Source organism: Anneissia japonica, unplaced genomic scaffold (genome assembly GCF_011630105.1).
Source record: "Anneissia japonica isolate Jap-2015-1 unplaced genomic scaffold, ASM1163010v1 scaffold24_len2511860_cov200, whole genome shotgun sequence".
Lineage (NCBI taxonomy): Eukaryota > Metazoa > Echinodermata > Crinoidea > Comatulida > Comatulidae > Anneissia > Anneissia japonica.
The window spans coordinates 1,721,634-1,739,999 of NW_022730786.1; the positions used below are offsets into that span (position 1 = coordinate 1,721,634).

At 34.2% G+C, this 18,366-nt stretch overlaps 3 protein-coding genes across 6 annotated transcripts in view; 2 read left to right on the forward strand and 1 right to left on the reverse strand.

The window, feature by feature from the left end:
* Nucleotides 1–5,549, forward strand: part of LOC117115100 — a 39,670-nt gene extending 34,121 nt beyond the window's left edge. Inside the window, exons 53-60 of the mRNA XM_033258767.1 lie at nucleotides 48–60; nucleotides 508–665; nucleotides 1,002–1,223; nucleotides 1,370–1,433; nucleotides 1,994–2,183; nucleotides 2,682–2,816; nucleotides 3,437–3,586; nucleotides 4,236–5,549. Coding sequence (XP_033114658.1) covers nucleotides 48–60; nucleotides 508–665; nucleotides 1,002–1,223; nucleotides 1,370–1,433; nucleotides 1,994–2,183; nucleotides 2,682–2,816; nucleotides 3,437–3,586; nucleotides 4,236–4,489 — 1,186 coding nt within the window. The 3' untranslated portion in view covers nucleotides 4,490–5,549. The remainder of the gene's footprint in view (nucleotides 1–47; nucleotides 61–507; nucleotides 666–1,001; nucleotides 1,224–1,369; nucleotides 1,434–1,993; nucleotides 2,184–2,681; nucleotides 2,817–3,436; nucleotides 3,587–4,235) is intronic.
* A 346-nt stretch (nucleotides 5,550–5,895) lies between these two features.
* LOC117115131 lies at nucleotides 5,896–11,151 on the reverse strand. Of its 4 annotated transcripts, none has more exons than XM_033258823.1 (5): nucleotides 11,057–11,151; nucleotides 10,167–10,391; nucleotides 8,826–9,488; nucleotides 7,996–8,123; nucleotides 5,896–7,737 (listed from the first exon to the last, which is right to left on the reverse strand). In XM_033258823.1, the coding sequence occupies exons 2-5, from the start codon at nucleotides 10,378–10,380 to the stop codon at nucleotides 7,153–7,155; spliced, it is 1,590 nt and encodes a 529-aa protein (XP_033114714.1). In that variant the 5' UTR covers nucleotides 10,381–10,391; nucleotides 11,057–11,151; the 3' UTR covers nucleotides 5,896–7,152. The 4 variants fall into 4 exon arrangements, with proteins under 4 accessions (XP_033114714.1, XP_033114713.1, XP_033114711.1 ...); XM_033258822.1 differs by having other exon boundaries at nucleotides 11,015–11,118; XM_033258820.1 differs by having other exon boundaries at nucleotides 10,167–10,433; nucleotides 11,057–11,098.
* Nucleotides 11,152–11,306: 155 nt separating this feature from the next.
* On the forward strand, nucleotides 11,307–15,299 carry LOC117115133 (ragulator complex protein LAMTOR5-like). Its single transcript, XM_033258824.1, has 4 exons — nucleotides 11,307–11,448; nucleotides 11,746–11,807; nucleotides 13,523–13,640; nucleotides 13,747–15,299. Exons 1-4 carry the CDS (start codon nucleotides 11,414–11,416, stop codon nucleotides 13,805–13,807), a joined length of 276 nt encoding a protein of 91 aa, XP_033114715.1. The 5' UTR covers nucleotides 11,307–11,413; the 3' UTR covers nucleotides 13,808–15,299.
* Nucleotides 15,300–18,366: the final 3,067 nt, after the last annotated feature.

Sequence of the window (18,366 nt, forward strand, 5' to 3'; positions counted from 1 at the left end):
ACATACAATATTTTATTTTTCGATTGTTACTTCCGGGTTCTTCCCAGGGTGAGAGTTCACGTTTGAACTCGCATCCTGTCACCCCGATTAAACCCTGTCAGACGTGAATTCATATCCGTGGCAGTGGGCATGTTAAAGAGTATTTTCCACAATGTCCCAGAACACATATAAATGAACTGTGATATGCACCTATAAACTTTTGCACAATTTTGATTATGATATATAAGATTGATTGATTGAAAGATAAAGGCTGTAGCATTGTTATTAAATTCTTCTGGCTTTGAATATAGAGAGGGGGTGGTAGCTCACAAAATTATGTGATATGAAGTGGTTTTTATTTACTTGAGTCTAATTATTTTGCTTCCAACATTCCCAGTGAGTAGACTGGGGATGCAAGCCTTTTTTGGGAGGAATTGTGCACCCCACACATTAGAGATGTTCAGTGTTTGAGTGAATTATTGTAAGTTTAACTTTTGTCTATTTGAGCTATTTTTTTTCGCACCATAGTTGAGTGCTTATCACCCTACAAACAAGATAACAGTGATAGCGACAACAGATCATGCAGTTGGGGACAGCGAACCTTCTGATGTCATCATCGTTAATACAGCGCCATTCAAACCGTTTGCAAGTTACTGTTTTCACTCAACGCACACTAAAGAAACACGGTATTAATATAATTCCTTTAATTTCTTAAGATAAATTTTCCTTACAGAAACGTGACACTAGTCAGTTAATCCAGGTAAAGTACCTCACTTTATGTAGACTACCACCAACTGTACAATATAACAACAGCTTAAAAGTAGCTCAAATTTTGCCAATTTTCTCTTGACTTCACCGGGGGCGGCCTCTGCCACAACTTTTCAGACCCAACTATGGGACAGCTAGCTTTCTCCCCTAAATGTATATCCTACATCTACCAATGCTTACGGAATTTATTCTATGATTGATTGATTGATTGATTGATTGATTGATTGAGTTTATTTTTTTTTTATTACGTACAGGTTTCCGAGGGTTGGAAGTTGTGCATATGTTGATAGTCTCATGAGGGAGATTGGACCAAGTAATTTTAACAGGGTTGCTACGTTACATCACGGCTTTAACACACGCAAAATCCCACCTGCGTCTGTTAGTGTAATTGATGTGTACGATGGAGCGTGGCATTTATTAATCCCAAGTAAAATAACCAACAAGAACCCAACAATTATTCTCTTCTGGACAAAATGGTAACCACTGTTTCATTTTATTTTTTATATACTTTAAATAATTTGATTGGGGGAGAATTTGGTAAAAATATAATACATTCAGTTTTATGTAACCATAATCTTACAGAGCTATGAAAATTAAGTCACTACTTCTTATCTTTGAACAGGTGCCTGGCAGCTACAAAGATGTTAACCTTCTTTGTTGCTTATGCAAAAAAGAAAGCTTCAGTGGTATGTAACTCTATTTTAATGTTACCTTATCAATACTGTACATACATACATTGCATAATTTATATAGTGCTATTTCATGAAGATCAGAGTGCCTTTTTTGGGGGTATTTTTTACTAATATATTGTAACAGAAGAAATACCGGAAAGTGAGAAAATAGATGGATGGATATATTCGGTGTAGACACCAAGGATAACTCACAAAAGTCTGAAGATGACTTATTTCCAGTGAGTTCCTTCTGGTGGTGATTGGGCAGTACACCGGGAGACAATCCTCTACTCTTTTTCAAAGAGTGTACTGCGTTTTTTAACATGCACATTATGCACGCATGACCAATGTCTTCTGAAAGACGGTGCACTATCGTAAATTAAATTTCAGCCCTCCAGCTGAAATACAAGGAGAGCAGCAATTTGAATTGAACTGGGGTCCAAGAGATTTCGATGGTTCAATACACACAGAGTGGCTACCGCCAGTTTAGCTGAATGAGCTAAGCTGGTCTCATATCATCGTTATTATTAAAATTACCTTATAATTCTTGTAATTTGCCGTGGCTGTTTTTGTAGGTTTCCTGTATTGCATGCTGTTGCGCAAGCCAGGAGTCTACAGGAACCCACCGCCACTCCTTAGCACAAGTGATTGCAGGTAATGGTTGGCGGGACGATAAGGTCATACGCCATTGCTGCTGCTGTCATACAAGTCACGCTGGATTGAACCCCAGGAGACAAACTTCATCGATTTCAAGAACACTTTTAGGTGTGTAACATTTTACAGCAGGATTCAAATAGAGAGACAACATAAAGACTTAAGATTGGTGTTAAAAACCTGGGAATACCCAATAAAATTATATTATTAAAAAAAATATATATTGTTAAATTATTTATTATTTAAATGATCAAATATGTTAAATTTATTGAGACACAAATCAAACAAAATAGTTTTTGCTAATTTACAGACATTAGCTACAAAAATCTGATTACTAGGCAATTTAATGGTCTTATTCTAGGAATAATTAGAATGGTAAATTTGTATGTATATGTTAAGTTGTAACAAAACTCCTATTTACTTTCAGTTTCCATAGAAAGCTAACAGCTTATTGGGAAATATACAAAGTTAGCAATTAGCTTAACATAAACGAACAATGTAGCAAGATTTAGTTTTCCTCAAAAATGATTAAAATTAGATTACAAAGAAATAAAAAATGTTTAATTCAATAAGGTTGAATGTATATACTGTATAACTCTTTTTATTTAGCATCAAGTGGTCGAAGGCGCCGTCACAGTACCGTTAGTTTGGATATGACGCACAGTTCACAAAGTGCAAAGATCTCTGTACCTGAGCTCTTTGGAGTCATTGGAGTACCAACACTGGTTGTATTACACTCTGATGGTTAGATTCTACTTCTCAATCATTTATATTAATATTATAGTCCATCTACATAAGATTCATTATTCAAGATTCATTTATTATCATCATACATAATACATACAAAGTTTGTTTATTTGAGTTGATAGAAAAATAGCAAACCTGAAAATCAAAAGCAACACTATAAAAAGCAAGAAAATATTTTATTGATGTTGTGCTATCATTAAGTGCTGTGCTATTTCTAGACTGGATTAATAGTTCCATGTAAAGAGTAGAAAAAAAATGTAATGGTAGTTTTGTTTCAACATTGACAATAACGCAGGATGCTTCGCTATACCAGTAATTCCAGTACAGTTTAAAAAGTTAATGAGTTTAAAGTACCATTCTTATTGGTAGAATTAGGGGTAGATTTGGGAATTCAACAAATTGGTGAGGGGTGAGGGGTAAGGTCTAGTTGGAGTGGCTGCCATTTTAGAATCAATTTTAGTAGTCAAAATGGGGGGAAATAAGCCAACATGCCTCCCCGAGATACACTGCACATAATAATATATGTTCATTTCTATAAAATTTACTGCTGTTGTAGTGTCATTTTTTTTCGTCCTATATAGGTATGTATTTATAATGGGACTTTTTTTCCTACTTAGGGTACATTGCATGGCAAGGTCGTTTTGCAGCCCAAGATTTTAGCAGCTTTGAGATGTTTCTTGATAGAATATTAAAAAAAGTTGCTGGATCAAAGGTTCGTGAACCATCAAAGACTTCAGCCGAGCAACGTTTGGCCCTCTCATCACTCAGTAAGTTGAAAATATTCATAATTAATATGTAAAAGCTTAAGATTGGTGGCTTTTTGCCTTGCTATAATAGCAATAAGGAAATTATATGGCCTTGAAATTTTATTTCACAATAATATAGGGATGTGGTCTAAATTGACTGGGACAGCAGTTGCTTGCTACACCAATTTGTACTATACACTCCTCGTACACCTAACTAGATTGCCAACATATTTCATTAAAATACAAGACTAATTTTATTAATTAATTTATATATCCAGTTTAAAGACACCTACTGGTTAGATTTGGACTACTAGTAATTGATGACCATAGTTACAGCAATGTTATCAGCATTTGACAGTGGGCTGCCATTATCCGACAGATGGCCACTTCCACTTCAGCCCAACCATGGTTGGAGCTGAGGCTAAAACAGATGCCTGAAAATGGCACTCTCTAGCCAGCTATCTTTGGCTCACAAAATATTAATTTTTCCCAGACAGTTTATATTTAACCCCCGACAACTGGGTTTAGGCCCAGATGGCCCACCTGCTGGCAACACCCATGCATTGTTACCTGTCCAATTTTTCAAGGTCCTTCAATTCTCAGAGTGGCTTTAATCAATGCCAATTCAAGATATGTTCTCATAAACATAAATACACCTTCATTTTCACAGGTTCAAGTACCTTGCAAACGGTCTCTCCATCTGCGATACCATCCTCGCCTCCCTCTCCAAGACGAGCATCACCGACATTTATTCGGGAACGAAACCTACGATGGGTGGACAAGCCCCAACCAAGTAGTCAGTCAAAATCCAGCAATAGCCACGGAAAACCGATCAAAAAAATAAGCATAAACAGACGACCTTACTCTTCGGCATGTTTAAAGCCTAAAGCACCACCTAGGCCTAAGTCATCACTCACCATATAAACCAACTACTGTATTGGCCAAGAATCATTCACTTTCTGTCATCATCTGGTAATTTTGTTATACAGTACTCAATTTGTCAGACTTGCATGAAGTTTCAAAACTGCTAAAAAAATATTTTGCACATTTGAAACTGTGCAAGGTAATTTTTTGCACGCTAATTAAACTTCGGAAAAAGAGTCTAGCCTATTCTTTACCATTACAAATTTTAAAGTTACGGTACATATTATTTTTATATCCTTTATTTTCAACATAGATAATTAATGTCTGTAAATGACACATTTTATCACCATTGATAAAGAAAATACCTTGAAGAGTTTTAATATCATGTTTACATGAATTTCTGCAAATCTGACAAAGAGTTTCATACCATAAGTACGTACTGTAGCTTTTTAGTTTTAACATTAAATAGAATACCGTATGTCTCATGATAAATTCTATAAGGTGTAAGGATGAACTAGTACATTTGGAAGAAATATAAGAAAAATGAAAACAGGTATAATTTTTATTTTTTGAAGATAGAACAGATTTTGTATTATGTATACTTAATATTTTGAAAATGAATTTCTTGACTACGCACGTTATTGCCAAATATATTTTTGCACATACACTAATGCCACACAGGTATAGTAGCTAAAAAGTTCTAAAGATGGAGTGCAATACAGTTCGGTATGTTCCGTGATAATTTATTGTTAGTCTATATTGATCCTCCCAATCATGTAAAATATAAACATCCTAACATTTCTCTCATGTGACTACTCAAAACAGAGTCAGGACTGAAACATGTGACTATTTGGTATTGAATCATGTGACTACTTAAGATCATTGAATCATGTGACTATCCAGATTGAATCATGTGCCTACCCAATATTAAATCATGTGACTACTTAGAACTAAGCATATGACTATAAAGGACTGACGACGCAACTACTCAAGACTGAGTCATGTGATCAACCAGGAATAATTATTTGACTACTTTTGGGGATGTTATAAAATGTAAAAGTGTTGTGTATTTTGTGACAAAATAAATTTATCAAGTAGTCAGTCCTTTTGTTAAACAAAATTTCTTATTTTGTAATTTGTTCTATACTGCACCATCATTATGATCATGGTGTCTATCCAAAAAAACATAGTATAGGGGCTGGTAGGTTAGGGGGCATGCTAGCTGGGAAAAACAAAGGGATATGAGGCGATTTGTAACTACTGTACTGATTTCTAGTATAAATGTGCGCAAACTTTATCTTGTGCATGTGAACGCCATGCAAGCTTTTATACACCGCTGGCTACATCAAGTTGATAGAATCGTAACACAATATATCAGATCAGTTTTTATATTGAATTTACTACATTATCATGTGAATTGGTACTACATTTTAATGAGCCAAAAAAGGTGCTTGAAACAACTTGTCTTTAAGTACATGATTTCATTTAATGTCATAATTCTCTGACTCATGTCGCATATTGAAACCACTATCATAATTGCTATATAAACAGTTATTCATACTTTTACATATTTAACATATTTTATTTAATCCAATATCTTTTCAAATGTCAGGATTCCATAGCGCCTGAATCATTGTCATCATCTTATAAATATCTATCACATAAAAGCTGCTCACGCCACCATTTTACACCTACAGGAACAAATATAGTACTCTTTTTTTTTTTAAGTTTTACTTTATAAATTTTTTATTACTTTCATTGTTTTATAAAATAATATCAATAAAAACACCAAGCTAACAACCAAATTGCAGTGTTATGAAATATAATCTTGGTTAGATAGAGGGTGCTAGAGAAAGAGAGGGAACGAGATTGGAGGCTCATTTTACAAATTGTATTTTACACATTTGAATAACAATTTTTTATCCCATGGTCTTAGCGATACCTATATTATTCTGGTGCAATTGGATACAAGCAGTATAAAGTTATAATTTCACCATCAACCAGAGATCTATGGAAATCATATCCCAGTTGGCATTTAGTTTACAACTCAATCTTTCTCAGGATTTGAACTTAAGCCCTTCTATTCTACAGTAAGTAGGTAGCAATCTGCAAACATCAATTAAAAAAGTGTAAAAAAAAAACAACCCATAAATAATTTAATAAGTATACTGATTAACCAATGTTACAAATTTAATGTATCAGTTAATTAGGTCATTAGGTCAATAAACATTGTACAAGTAGTATTTTATAGATAGTTCTGGTTGCTAGGGAAACACGGTTAGACAACAAGACGTACAAAGTTATAAGTTTTCAGATTCCAGCCCCTTGCTGAAGTAAACAAACACAGAACATAATAAACAAACAACATTAAAAAGTTATAAATATAAATTGATTTTTCACTTTGTGAACAACATAATTTATATATATTTTTATGTTACAAATTATAAATCTGATTGCCTCAATTCATCAAAATAATTGACAAAGTGCTAACCTAATAGAAAATGGAACTCTGACCTGGATACAGTGGTCCGACCAATCAGATGATGTGTACCTGAATGGAATCAAGCCATAGCCCTGACTGGGATCCAGTGTTCTGACCAATCTGATGTTATAACCCTGACTGGGATCAAGTGCTCTGACCAATCAGAATTCATAGCCCTGACTGGAATCCAGTGCACCAATCAGATGATATAATCCTGATAAAAAATCAGTGCTTTGACCAATCAGATGCTATAACCTCGACTTTGACCAAATTCTGATAAAGGGTAGTTGATGTGTGATGGTTTAGGTCCTTGATGTTTATCTTCCCTTAACTGACTATAAAAACGTGATGGTTGGTGCATCATGCTACTCTGCCGACCATTACTACCACCCCCTCTTAAAGCAACATCTGTAGGCATACGATATCTTCTACCTGTGAAATGTGAATAGCTGCCATTGTTGTTACTGATATAATGGTTGCCATTGTATATACTGCCATGCCACCCCCTGCCCCTGTGCGTTCCTCGTCTGTGCTGAGTAAGTACTCTCCCTCTCCCCCGGGGCATCATTGGCTCTTGGCACTGCAACCATTGATTGTACCTATGAAAATCCATATCAGCAGGTGTTGGCCAAGTTCTGGGACTAATTTGTTCTTCTCTCTTCATTTGATAGAATCTTGCTTGATTTCTTTGATGTCTGTTTGCTTCTCTCGCTTCCTTTTTCTGGGTCACCTGTTTACCGGACACCTGTGTATCATTAATGTGTCTGCCATGTGCTTGCTCTCCGTTTTTTAGTTCCTTTTTTCGATGCTTGTCACTTTCTATATGCTATACAAAAAATATTAAATTTTTATTATGTAAAATAATTTTTTTATCAGAAAATCTAATTTATTATTTAATTACATACTAATTACTTCAAACAAAGCATGCAGGGATATTTTATTGCAAATATTAAGTCAGTTTGAATACTTAAGTACATATACTCATTATTTCAAGTGCATTTGTAAATACATTATATTTTTAATAGCAAATTGTTAAAATCAGGTAATTATTATTTACTATAATATCACTCAATAATGATCTTACCATTGTGTATTGATGAGCAGAATTCAAATACTTCCGGCAGACGCTACAATAAAATTTTCGATCGGCAGGCAGCAGCGTTTCTTTGGGTTGTTCTTCTGTTGCTGCTGGTTTTATTGCCTGGTCTGTCACTGCAAATTGGATTATTTAAATCAAACTGTTGAACAATATCTGCTGCTACAACATCCTTACTATTTTTTTGTAAAACTTTACTTCCCAGAGAGATTACATCATATTGGGAAAAAATATGTGGGAAACCCCCCATGAAATATGCTGTAATAAGGAGATCCCTATAAAAAATTTGTGTTGAGGATACCACCATTAGATTTTGTGATGACCTCCATGAAAAATTTGGGGGCAGAAAATTACCCAAGTGTATTCTGCTTTAAAAATTAATTAAAATATTTTAAACTTTACATTGGCCAGCATATAATACTAAAGTTTTGTCAACACTATTCAATTTCATGTATGTAGTTTTTGCTTGGAGTATAGTGTTAATGCTTTTGTTAAGCAAAAAATAAATAAAATGTGATACTGTACGCCCATATTTGGTGTAATATGACATCATCATGCCCATATATGGGCACATTACACACCTTTGTCCCAAAAAACTTAGCACGATAGGCTATCATCACCCCCTGTCCCGGTAAAAAACTCCAGAGTTGGGGAAAAAAGTACTCATATTGTTAAAAATCACCTCAACACCAGCTGGGATCACACTTACCCCCATCACTTACCCCCATCATTTCCCTAAACATTGTCAATAAAATCCTAGATACACCACTCGTCCCCATCCCTTTCCCAAGCCTTTACATACATAATTAAATTTTCACCTTTATATATTTGTGAGTCTATTGCACCCAGCCGCCTCTCCTGCATCCTTATATGCTTTCTTCCTTGAAAGTGACTGATAGCTTGGCTTGCAGAGTTTAATGATTGATTGCAGATGTAACAGTAAGCCATTTGTGATCCAGAAGCTGTATGCTTAGTTTGTGCTGTTTGCTTTGCGTTCATTTTTCCTTTCGCCTTTCGTCGCTTCGCAGATGAATTAGTAATAGTAGCCTGTGCGGCTGTAGGTTCCACATCAACTTTGTCTTTATCATTTTCAACCGGTTTAATATCATTTTCAATTGGTTTAACATCATTTTCTAATGGTTTAATGTAATTTTCAAGTGGTTTAGTATCATTTTCAAGTGGTTTAACATCATTTTCAAGTGGTGTAATATCATTTTCAAGTGGTTTAACATCATTTTCAAGTGGTGTAATATCATTTTCAAGTGGTTTAGCATCATGTTCAAGTGGTTTAACATCATTTTTAAGTGGTGTAATATCATTTTCAAGTGGTTTAGCATCATTTTCATTTTCAAGTGGTTTAATTCCATCTTCAAGCGGTTTAATTTCATTTTCAGCTGCATTACTTTCTTCAACTTTTTCTACCTCATCTTCACTACTTGGTAAAAATGTAGCCTCGTCTGTTTCTAAATCTGGTTGACTTTCTGAAAATAGAAAATTATTATAAATTATCAAGAAATCAGCTAACATTTACCGTTTTAATGTCAATGGTCACATACTTGTACAGTGCCTTCCACAGTAGAAACCATCTGAAGGTGCTTTTAGCCAAAAAGACACTAAAAAAATCAATTAATGAACAGACACAAACGTGATTGGGGAAGAGGAAGGTGTACACCTCGGATTTTTGTATTGAGCACCGCTCTTCAATAACCGCTCTCTTAAATGAACACCAAACTGGTGTTAGAAGTTACAGTATTTGGTCATATTCAGTAAATGGAAAATATAAATACTTCACTCTGAAAAGGACTTTTAAATATAAATGCCCTTTAACCACAAACTCTCTTAAGAAAATAACCGTAGAAGTACACGTTCCCACGGCTACGTTAATTGTTAATTAATTGCCTTGCACTGGATAGGGCCAAAACATGCCCATTAGTGCAGAACAAGTGTGAGAGTGATGACCAAACCAAATTCACCCGGATTCAAAGACTCGACCTGCTTCTCCTAAGAGGTTCATGGGAACCTACTTGTGTTAACATTTCTCATTTAATTTACTGTCACTAGGCAAATTATAAATTTCCAGGACTTTCCAGTACTGGAAATTGCTCATTTGTTTTTTCAGGACATTCAAGGAATTTAAGAACGCGTACAACCCTGTTTACCTTTTTGTTTTTCCTGTAATACCTCTGGCGTGCTTGGTCTAGAATTAGACGACATCTCTTTTTCACATATATCTTCTTCACAGCTTACTTCTTCACATATTTCCTGTTGTGGTGCATCAGCAATAGTCAACTTTTCAGTAAGGTCTTCAGACACTTCATCAGCAGAAGTCTGCAATTCTCCATCTTCTTCCAGGATTTTATTTTCTGACTCCATCTTTAAATATTCTGTCATTAAATTTTTTGAAGAAGTGTTTGTAAGTTTTCACACTATTAAACAGAAAATTATACAGAAAATTGATAGGAAAATAGGTGTGCAGAATTGTAATTATCTGATATTGTTACATTGTTATTTAATATTTACGAGCAGACCCTTGCATTTGTATTTAGTATGTTATGATGTAAAATAAATTAGGCCATACCTAAATATGACAATTAGATTATTTTATACTGAATACTGAATTGAATCATAACACACATTACAGCAGAAACAATCATATAATAATATTAATTTTTTTATGAGCCCTATCTCATTATGACTGCTCTCATCTGCTAAATCAAGGACCTTGACTCTCTATCTAGGTCTAGGCATAATTTAACCAATGATTGGCCATGATTGTCCTAACCTGGCTCTCTCTCTCTCTCACCACTAGTACTACTGAGTCAGTCAGTCTGTCTGGCTAGGCTGAGTTGGAGAAAAACTGCGATTGACACAGGCCTTGCCTAGGCCTACATTCAAATCTGATTTTAGGACATAGTAATGTCTTTTTTAAATATCCTTAGATGTCAGTTGATTAATAATTGTTTAGTATTATGATTTATTATTATTATTCATATTAATTGATAAGTACCTTGCTCAAAACATATGAAGAATTTAGGCTAGCTAGGCCTACCTTTTCGTCCTGCAAAATCCTACGGGACTCCACTGTTTAAAGTGCAGTACAGCCGTTAGCAAGTACATATTATTATTCAACTCAATGAGTATTAGTGAAAACAACTACATTATTAATGTTATGAGGTGTTAAATAAAATTCCGATCTATATTTTAATTCTTTTATAAATTTTCATAATGCTATCTTGTTTTTCAACCATAATAAAGTGCATTATGCTTGGAACAATCCAAGTACCTTTACTAATCTAATTCTGGCAAACATTAAAGCACAAGCATCCATCATGTGACAACTGTGGAAATCAGTAGAAATACACGGTAGTGTTTTGGTTTTGAACGAATAAGAAATACTTAATTTAACATGGAAGGCGAGTTGGATATACAGTTGGACAAAACGTAAGGCACGATGTTTATTAATGTAACGATTTTGATTGATTAAAAAATTAAAAATCTCATCAATTTGGCATAAAACTTCACTCGTATCGAGTGTAGTAGGGGCTAGGCCCAAGACCAAACTTCATACCGGCTGTAGGCCTACTTCCCCTTTTCCGACCAGTTGGTAGGCTTTGATCGACTGACAGTCGACTGGGAGAAGCAGGGGATATTATTGGCCTAGAAAACCTGTCGCTAAACTATCAGGTTCATTTTTGTTTGTTTGTAATTTCTTTTATTTTTCCCACTTTTTTTTAACAGAATGAATGCGCCGGGAGTAACGGGAGTTATTTGCACCGATCAACAAGGACTCTGTCTGGGAGGTAAGAAAAATCTGAGCACATTTTAAATTAAATTGGTAAAAAAACATTTGCGTTATTTTATTTTCATAATTTAATAGGCCTATTTGTTTATTATCTTTTCTGTACTCGTGTGTGTGGAAAGACTAATACAATAAAATCGTTTTGAAATGATAGCAACAAGAAAAACAAATTCTCAATTTCAAAACTTATATCAACTAAAAATAAATATATGCTACCAAAATGGCTTGATATGAAGTTTTGGGATCATTTTATTTTCATAATTTATTATACAGCACCTATTTGTGTATTAATCTTTTCTGTGCATTGTGAAACAAGATTATAAACATCATTTTGAAATGACACAAACAACAAGAAACAAAAAAAAAAACTTTCATAAAGTTATTCTCCCCCCCCCCCCCCACCAAACATTGTACCAAAATAATAAAATAACAAATTGAAATTAAGCTGATGAAACTTAGGGATTATTTTATTTTCATAATATATTATATAGGCCTATTTGTTTATTTATCTTTCCAGACACTTGTTGTGGGAAAAGATTATTTTAAAATGACACCTACAGAGATTTAAAAAAAAATTTCAATTTCAACATTTGATAAAAAGATACGATAATAATTTAGAGGTGATACCAACAAGTAGCAACAAGAAAACTTAATAATGCTAGTAACATTATAGTACATAATAATAAATTGAAATCAAAGTGATAAAAAAATTATTTTATTCCCATAATTTACTAGGCTTGCTTGTTATTTTATATGTGGACTAGGAACTCCATCAATGACTTTCTTCGTCCCTAAGGGTCCCTTCGTGTCTGTGCTACCCAGTAACACAGTACCAGCAACTCTCGTCGTCCATCACAGGGGCTGTCTGTTCCAGTACACCGGGGTATCCCCCTACTCGTCTTGAAGGATGTACTGGGTTCTTTATAGTGCACACGAGCCATTGTATACACTGGGCCTACGGTTTATAGTCCTTATCCGAGAAGACTTGTTCTACCACCAGAAACATAGGCGAGCGTGCCGTTCGAATCAGCGCCGATATTATGGCTATAGCTTGGGGCGCCCCCGCTAACTTTCTGTACTCTTTTGTGGACCAAAGACCAAAAAATAAAGACAAAAATAGATACTCAATTTCAAAACTTTAATAATATATGCCACCAAAATGGCATAAAATTAAATTTATAAAGTTTTGGGTTTATTTTATTTTCATAATTTATTACTGTATACAGGGCCTATTTGTGTGTTCATCTTTTTCATGCTTTGTCAAAAACAAAGATTGAAAACATTTTGAAATGACACAAAATTTCAAAAATTTGGTAAAGTTTTCCCCCAAAAATAGTAATAAATTGAATTTAAATTTATAGGAGTTATTATACACACCTATTTGTTTATTTATTTTTCCGCGTGTTTGTGGGGAAAGATTGAAAACAGTGTTAGTCATTTGAAATGACACCTACAAGAGACCAAAAAAACTTTCAATTTCAACATTTCAATAAAGTTTTGTTGAACTTTTCTGTCCACAACAGCACAGCCTTGAATTATTTACAAATCTTCTATCTCTTCCAAATGAGTCATAGTTTCAATCTACAGGATTTAAATATAAATAAATAAATAAATAATTAGATAAGTAAATAAATACAAATATTATTCATTGATTTTAGTTCCATTAATAGTAGAATAGTTCACATATTCATGTAAAAATAATATTATTTATTGTAGTGAAAGGCGAATCACTTAGTCAGTCAGCTGGTTTGGTGACTGGATTGGCCCAACAAGCAGCTCTTCTTTCATCAGATGGGAGCAAAGTCCCTGTGGTGTGTCTAGAGTATGAAAAGGGGTAAGTTATGTTATTACCTTCACCCCCCCCCCAACCCCAACCCTAATTCAAACCTGAAAAAAACATGTATTAATCATTCACTCTGTTTATTTTTTCATATTTCTAGGAATATTCTAATAAAATCCGAAAAAGGTGTTTCAATGGCTGTACGTAAAGTTAAATTATGAAAGGAATTATGGAGCAAGAACTGGGAAATCGAATATCCAGCGTCAGTGTGAGGAATGACCTCACTTGTAAACAACATTCCATGAAAGATTGCGCATGAGTGATCATAAAAACTGTTAGAATGTTTTTTCACCATTAGTGAGCTGTGAAGAGTTTTCAGGCGTGTTGCTCGCGTGTTGCTCTCCTCCTGGCTATAACAATGCATCTCCCTTTGAATGTGTAATGTAGATATATTAACTACCCCTTCATCATTTCATTTTGTTTAAAAGATAAATAATAGAATTCAGTGCTGAGAAACACAGAATGGGAATTGTCAAGTCAATTGGGGTATTTGTTATGGATGAGGTTATATTCATTGTACTACACTATACTATACAGTATCATGGCATAGAATGAATGAGTATATGGTCATGAGATTAAAATATAAAGTATTGTAGTCCGAGGCCAATGCTTCAAACAGGATGCCACTAAAGCAGTTTCCTTTCATGTATTCTAATTTTTATATTTTTTAAATTATTATGATTATTATTGTTATTATTATTATTATCTATTCAGGCAAAAGATATATTACAAAGCATTAATCTAAAAAATGAATGAATTTAGGGCATTCTTCTATGTAATATGAAGCTAAATAATAAAATTATTTATATAGCTTTAAAAAAAATGAGGAGCCCTTCATTTTTTACAAATATGGACATACCCACACATGCAAACATACCGTATTTATTTGAATAAAAGCCCTTGAATATTTATTGTTGAGAGGGGATTTGAGGAGGAGTTTATTTGAGGGCGGCGTTTGTTTTGATGGAGACATAATTTTTTATTTTTTATTTTTTTGTGTAAAACAGATAGGTATATACTCAAACACCCCTTAATCTCACTGTAAATGTGGAACTGCAACACATAATTATTGTCAAAATGTCTACTGGAGTAGAAGATTTATAAAATGTGTTGGTAAAAATGTTGCTTCCATTTAGCTTTGTTTACAGTCATTTAGGGGGGATTTATGCAAGGAAAAAATAAATGCATCAGGGCGTTTTTTTTCAAGGGAGGTGTTTATTCTAAATGAGACTATGGAGGGGGTGTTTATTTGAGGGGGCTTTATTCAAAGTTGGGCGTTTATTCACATAAATATGGTCGTTGTACAGCAGTACTATAGTAGTCGTAAATGGACATTTCTTTGCAAGGATGTTTAAATTCTTTTGAATTGAATTGACCCTCTACCTTTGTGAAAGTAAGAAAAAGCTCTGGAAAATATATAAAAGGAAGGATAAGGCACTAAGGAAGTAGGTATTGTATGCTTCATGAGTCAAGAAGGATACTGTATTACTGTGTGACTATCATATCCTGCAAAGTATAACAACGCTTTATTACCTGGTCAATGCTCTGTTGATAATGTAAATAAATTAAACTGAAAATCATATCCTGCAAAGTATAACAACGCTTTATTACCTGGTCAATGCTCTGTTGATAATAAATTAAACTGAAAATCAACCTTTGGAATCTATTTTTTTTTCTTGCCAAACCTAGCACAGAGTGGAACTGTCAAACATTGAGTTGCTGTGGATTGTTTATATAATATATTGATTTTCATCTGTCAGTGAAAATATGCTGCGCTATAATTGAAATGCATATTTATACAACAAATACAACCTATTACATATTACTGTATACTTTAATAGAGACGATATTGTAATATGCACTTTATAAGTACCTGTATATAACCATAATTACTAAGCCATGAAGTTGTTAAACTAGTGGTACTAGACTATACTGTATTATACATGTTTCAAAGTCCAAAAGTTGTAGGCATGGGAAAATAACAAATATGTGCACAAAATTATTTTAAAATTCAGCAACAAAATAAAAAACAAAAACTTAATTTTATTTTTAAATTAACCTTATCATACATGACACATTTGTTTCCCTATCGTTAAAACTGAGGGACATATCGGTGTAATGTACCAGTACCAGTTGTTTAGTTCACTTTCTATAATATGCGTAAGTACACATCCATTGGCCATTAATTCCAGAAATTGCGTCTATATATATATAGCAAACACCAAGTTCTGTCTTTTAAAGATGAAATATACGAAATATTTATTGACAATAAAAAAAGAACTTAAACTTAGAGCTGGGGGAGGGGCCACTGTCCCTGATTGTTAGGGGATGGGGTTCGATGCTTTCAACGGTGAGCGAAAGTGGACAGGGCTTCCGAATATGTAGGGATATCAAAGTATTATTTATTCAAATTTCATAGAATTTTTCCTAAACAATTTGTGTTGAGCTCCCAGACCGGGGGGGGGGGGGCTTTCCTTGAGCGCCCCATCGATGCCACTGTGTAATAAACGTGAATAAATAAAATTAAATATGAAATTAAATTAAAGAACAAGTAAGTATTTATGATGTTTAATTGTGGGATTGATGAGTTGAGCACTTGTTTTATTATTTTACATTGTTCTTAAGTTGTGGATAAAAAAAAAACAAAAAAAAAAAACTATGGGAACTCGGGGAGTCCGGACGTCGCCAACGCTAATAAATCCTCACTTTACAATCTACCGGAAATGGACGCACGCGATTGACAGCCTTAAAGAAGTGACTCTCACGAGCTAAAATACACACAGGGTAGGCCTACATCCCCATCCGCCAACTTGCCAAGCATGGTTTCCATAAAATCGTTACGCGGTCGCTATCGCTGACAACTTACAGCGACGCTGATTGGTCGACCGGATCGTGAGTTCTCTCCGATTGCGTCTGCGACAGGCACGCATCGTAACAATTACAGTGATAACCCTGTAGCGACATTGAGGTGATTTTATGGAGACAATGCTTATCAAATGGATACGCATGTGTCACAGCCAATTAAATTATGAGGGGCTAAATTTAGACTAAAAATTTAAAACGTCAAAATTATCTTACAAATACAAATATAAATGTTGTTTAAAAAGGGAATCGCCCTATTTAGACCTGTAAAATTACTTTTCTGGTTACCCTATGAAAAATTTCCAACCCATTAATGGACGTGTCTAAAACCAATTACAGGTACGATTATTGTTATTGATAAAGAGCGCTATCGATGTGCATCGTTGACTGATGCGTCAAAGCTTCAAAATAGGCTATTTGGGCTAGGAAAGGGGACTTTCAACAATGGTTGTAAGTGTTCATTCATCAGTAATAACGACAGAATTAATTATAACATGAATTACACGATTTATGTATACAATGGGCCATAAGATTAAGCGTGGTTTACGACTCGAAAGTCCCGATCCCAGTGCCTAAACATGAAAGCCGCCCCGATATTAACGGAGATAGCGAACAAAACCCCAATGTGACGTCAGCCAGAAAGCCTGTACGTACGTAGGCCATGTCTAAAACAGCCAGAAGACGTGAACATTATTAGTAGTGGTATCAACTTAACATTTATAGATTTATGCCGTCACCATCAAGCATCATGGCCTTTGTCAAACAGAAATACTGTCACGAATAGAAGAATGCGTCGGAATGGAATGACTCGTAAGTCACGTCATATCTTTAATAGTGCAGTACTGTGTGACAAACTTGAATAATAAAGCAAGCATAACATAAGGCAATCTTGAATCCTACTGGGTTTTAAACATAGAGTTATAATACGGTTTTACTGCATAATATATTCTACCAGCAGCGTGTCTACAGGGGACACCACATCCCAGGCGCCCCACTAAACATGCTCAACAAAGATTTATTTACACGTATTTTATCTGTTTATATATTTTTATTTATTTATTATTTACTTATTTATATTCAAGTATATTTTCCTATATATTACATATTCGCTAAATGTTTATGTGTGTTTGTATGTTTTTGTGCGTATATGTCTCTGCTTGTTCAGTTTTTTACATGTTTGTTTTTGTCATTCTGTACCTATTGTATTTATCTAATTAATAAAACAATTTTTTCTGATGAGAAAATAAGATTGATGAGGTCATACCAGCTACTCGAAGCTTCTATACAAGGAATGATATACAATAACAAAGAGAATATTCTAAAGCCCTTTATTTTCGCGGCCTTATATTTTCTCGATTACACAATTTCCAGTCACTTTTTAATATGATTCAGAAAACCACAAGTAGTTTTTTTAGCCTATATTATAGCTAGAGCTCCCGATATTGGTGGGTTTTTCTCGATTTTTTTTTATAGCAATTTCTACCCTCTAAATTTTTAGAATAGTTTAGGCAGGCCCACTTCAGCTACTCCAAAGAGTACAAAAAGAATACAGTATTTAATTGTTCGAATAACTTCCAACTGAAAGCTAAAAAAACAAACAAACAAACAAACAAAAACAAAACAAACCACAGCACTTCTATGTACAAAAGAGAGCTATTACAAGAATACCGGGTACCAGTGCGGTATTTGTTCAGAGTTACGGTATTGGTTTAACATTATTATCTTATTTGTATAATCTGTCCTATCGTATGTCGTATACCACACGTTAAATTTTTGTGTTTTTTGTGTTTTTTTTAATTGCTGTAATTTGTGGAGTACCACCGATTCATCTTTGGTGCCATTAACTCCCATTTCAAAG

What these genes read in the sequence shown, in the direction of transcription:
- LOC117115131 (XM_033258820.1), bottom strand. Translation starts at nt 10,398, where the DNA reads ATGACAGAATATTTAAAGATGGAGTCAGAAAATAAAATCCTGGAAGAA. An exon ending in ATTACAGGAAAAACAAAAAG is followed by an intron (nt 9,489 to 10,166) that starts GTAAACAGGGTT and finishes TTCTATTTTCAG; the next exon opens with AAAGTCAACCAGATTTAGAA. An exon ending in AGACTCACAAATATATAAAG is followed by an intron (nt 8,124 to 8,825) that starts GTGAAAATTTAA and finishes TCCAATTTGCAG; the next exon opens with TGACAGACCAGGCAATAAAA.
- LOC117115133 (XM_033258824.1), top strand. Translation starts at nt 11,414, where the DNA reads ATGGAAGGCGAGTTGGATATACAGTTGGACAAAAC. An exon ending in GATATACAGTTGGACAAAAC is followed by an intron (nt 11,449 to 11,745) that starts GTAAGGCACGAT and finishes TTTTTTTAACAG; the next exon opens with AATGAATGCGCCGGGAGTAA. An exon ending in ACAAGGACTCTGTCTGGGAG is followed by an intron (nt 11,808 to 13,522) that starts GTAAGAAAAATC and finishes TATTTATTGTAG; the next exon opens with TGAAAGGCGAATCACTTAGT.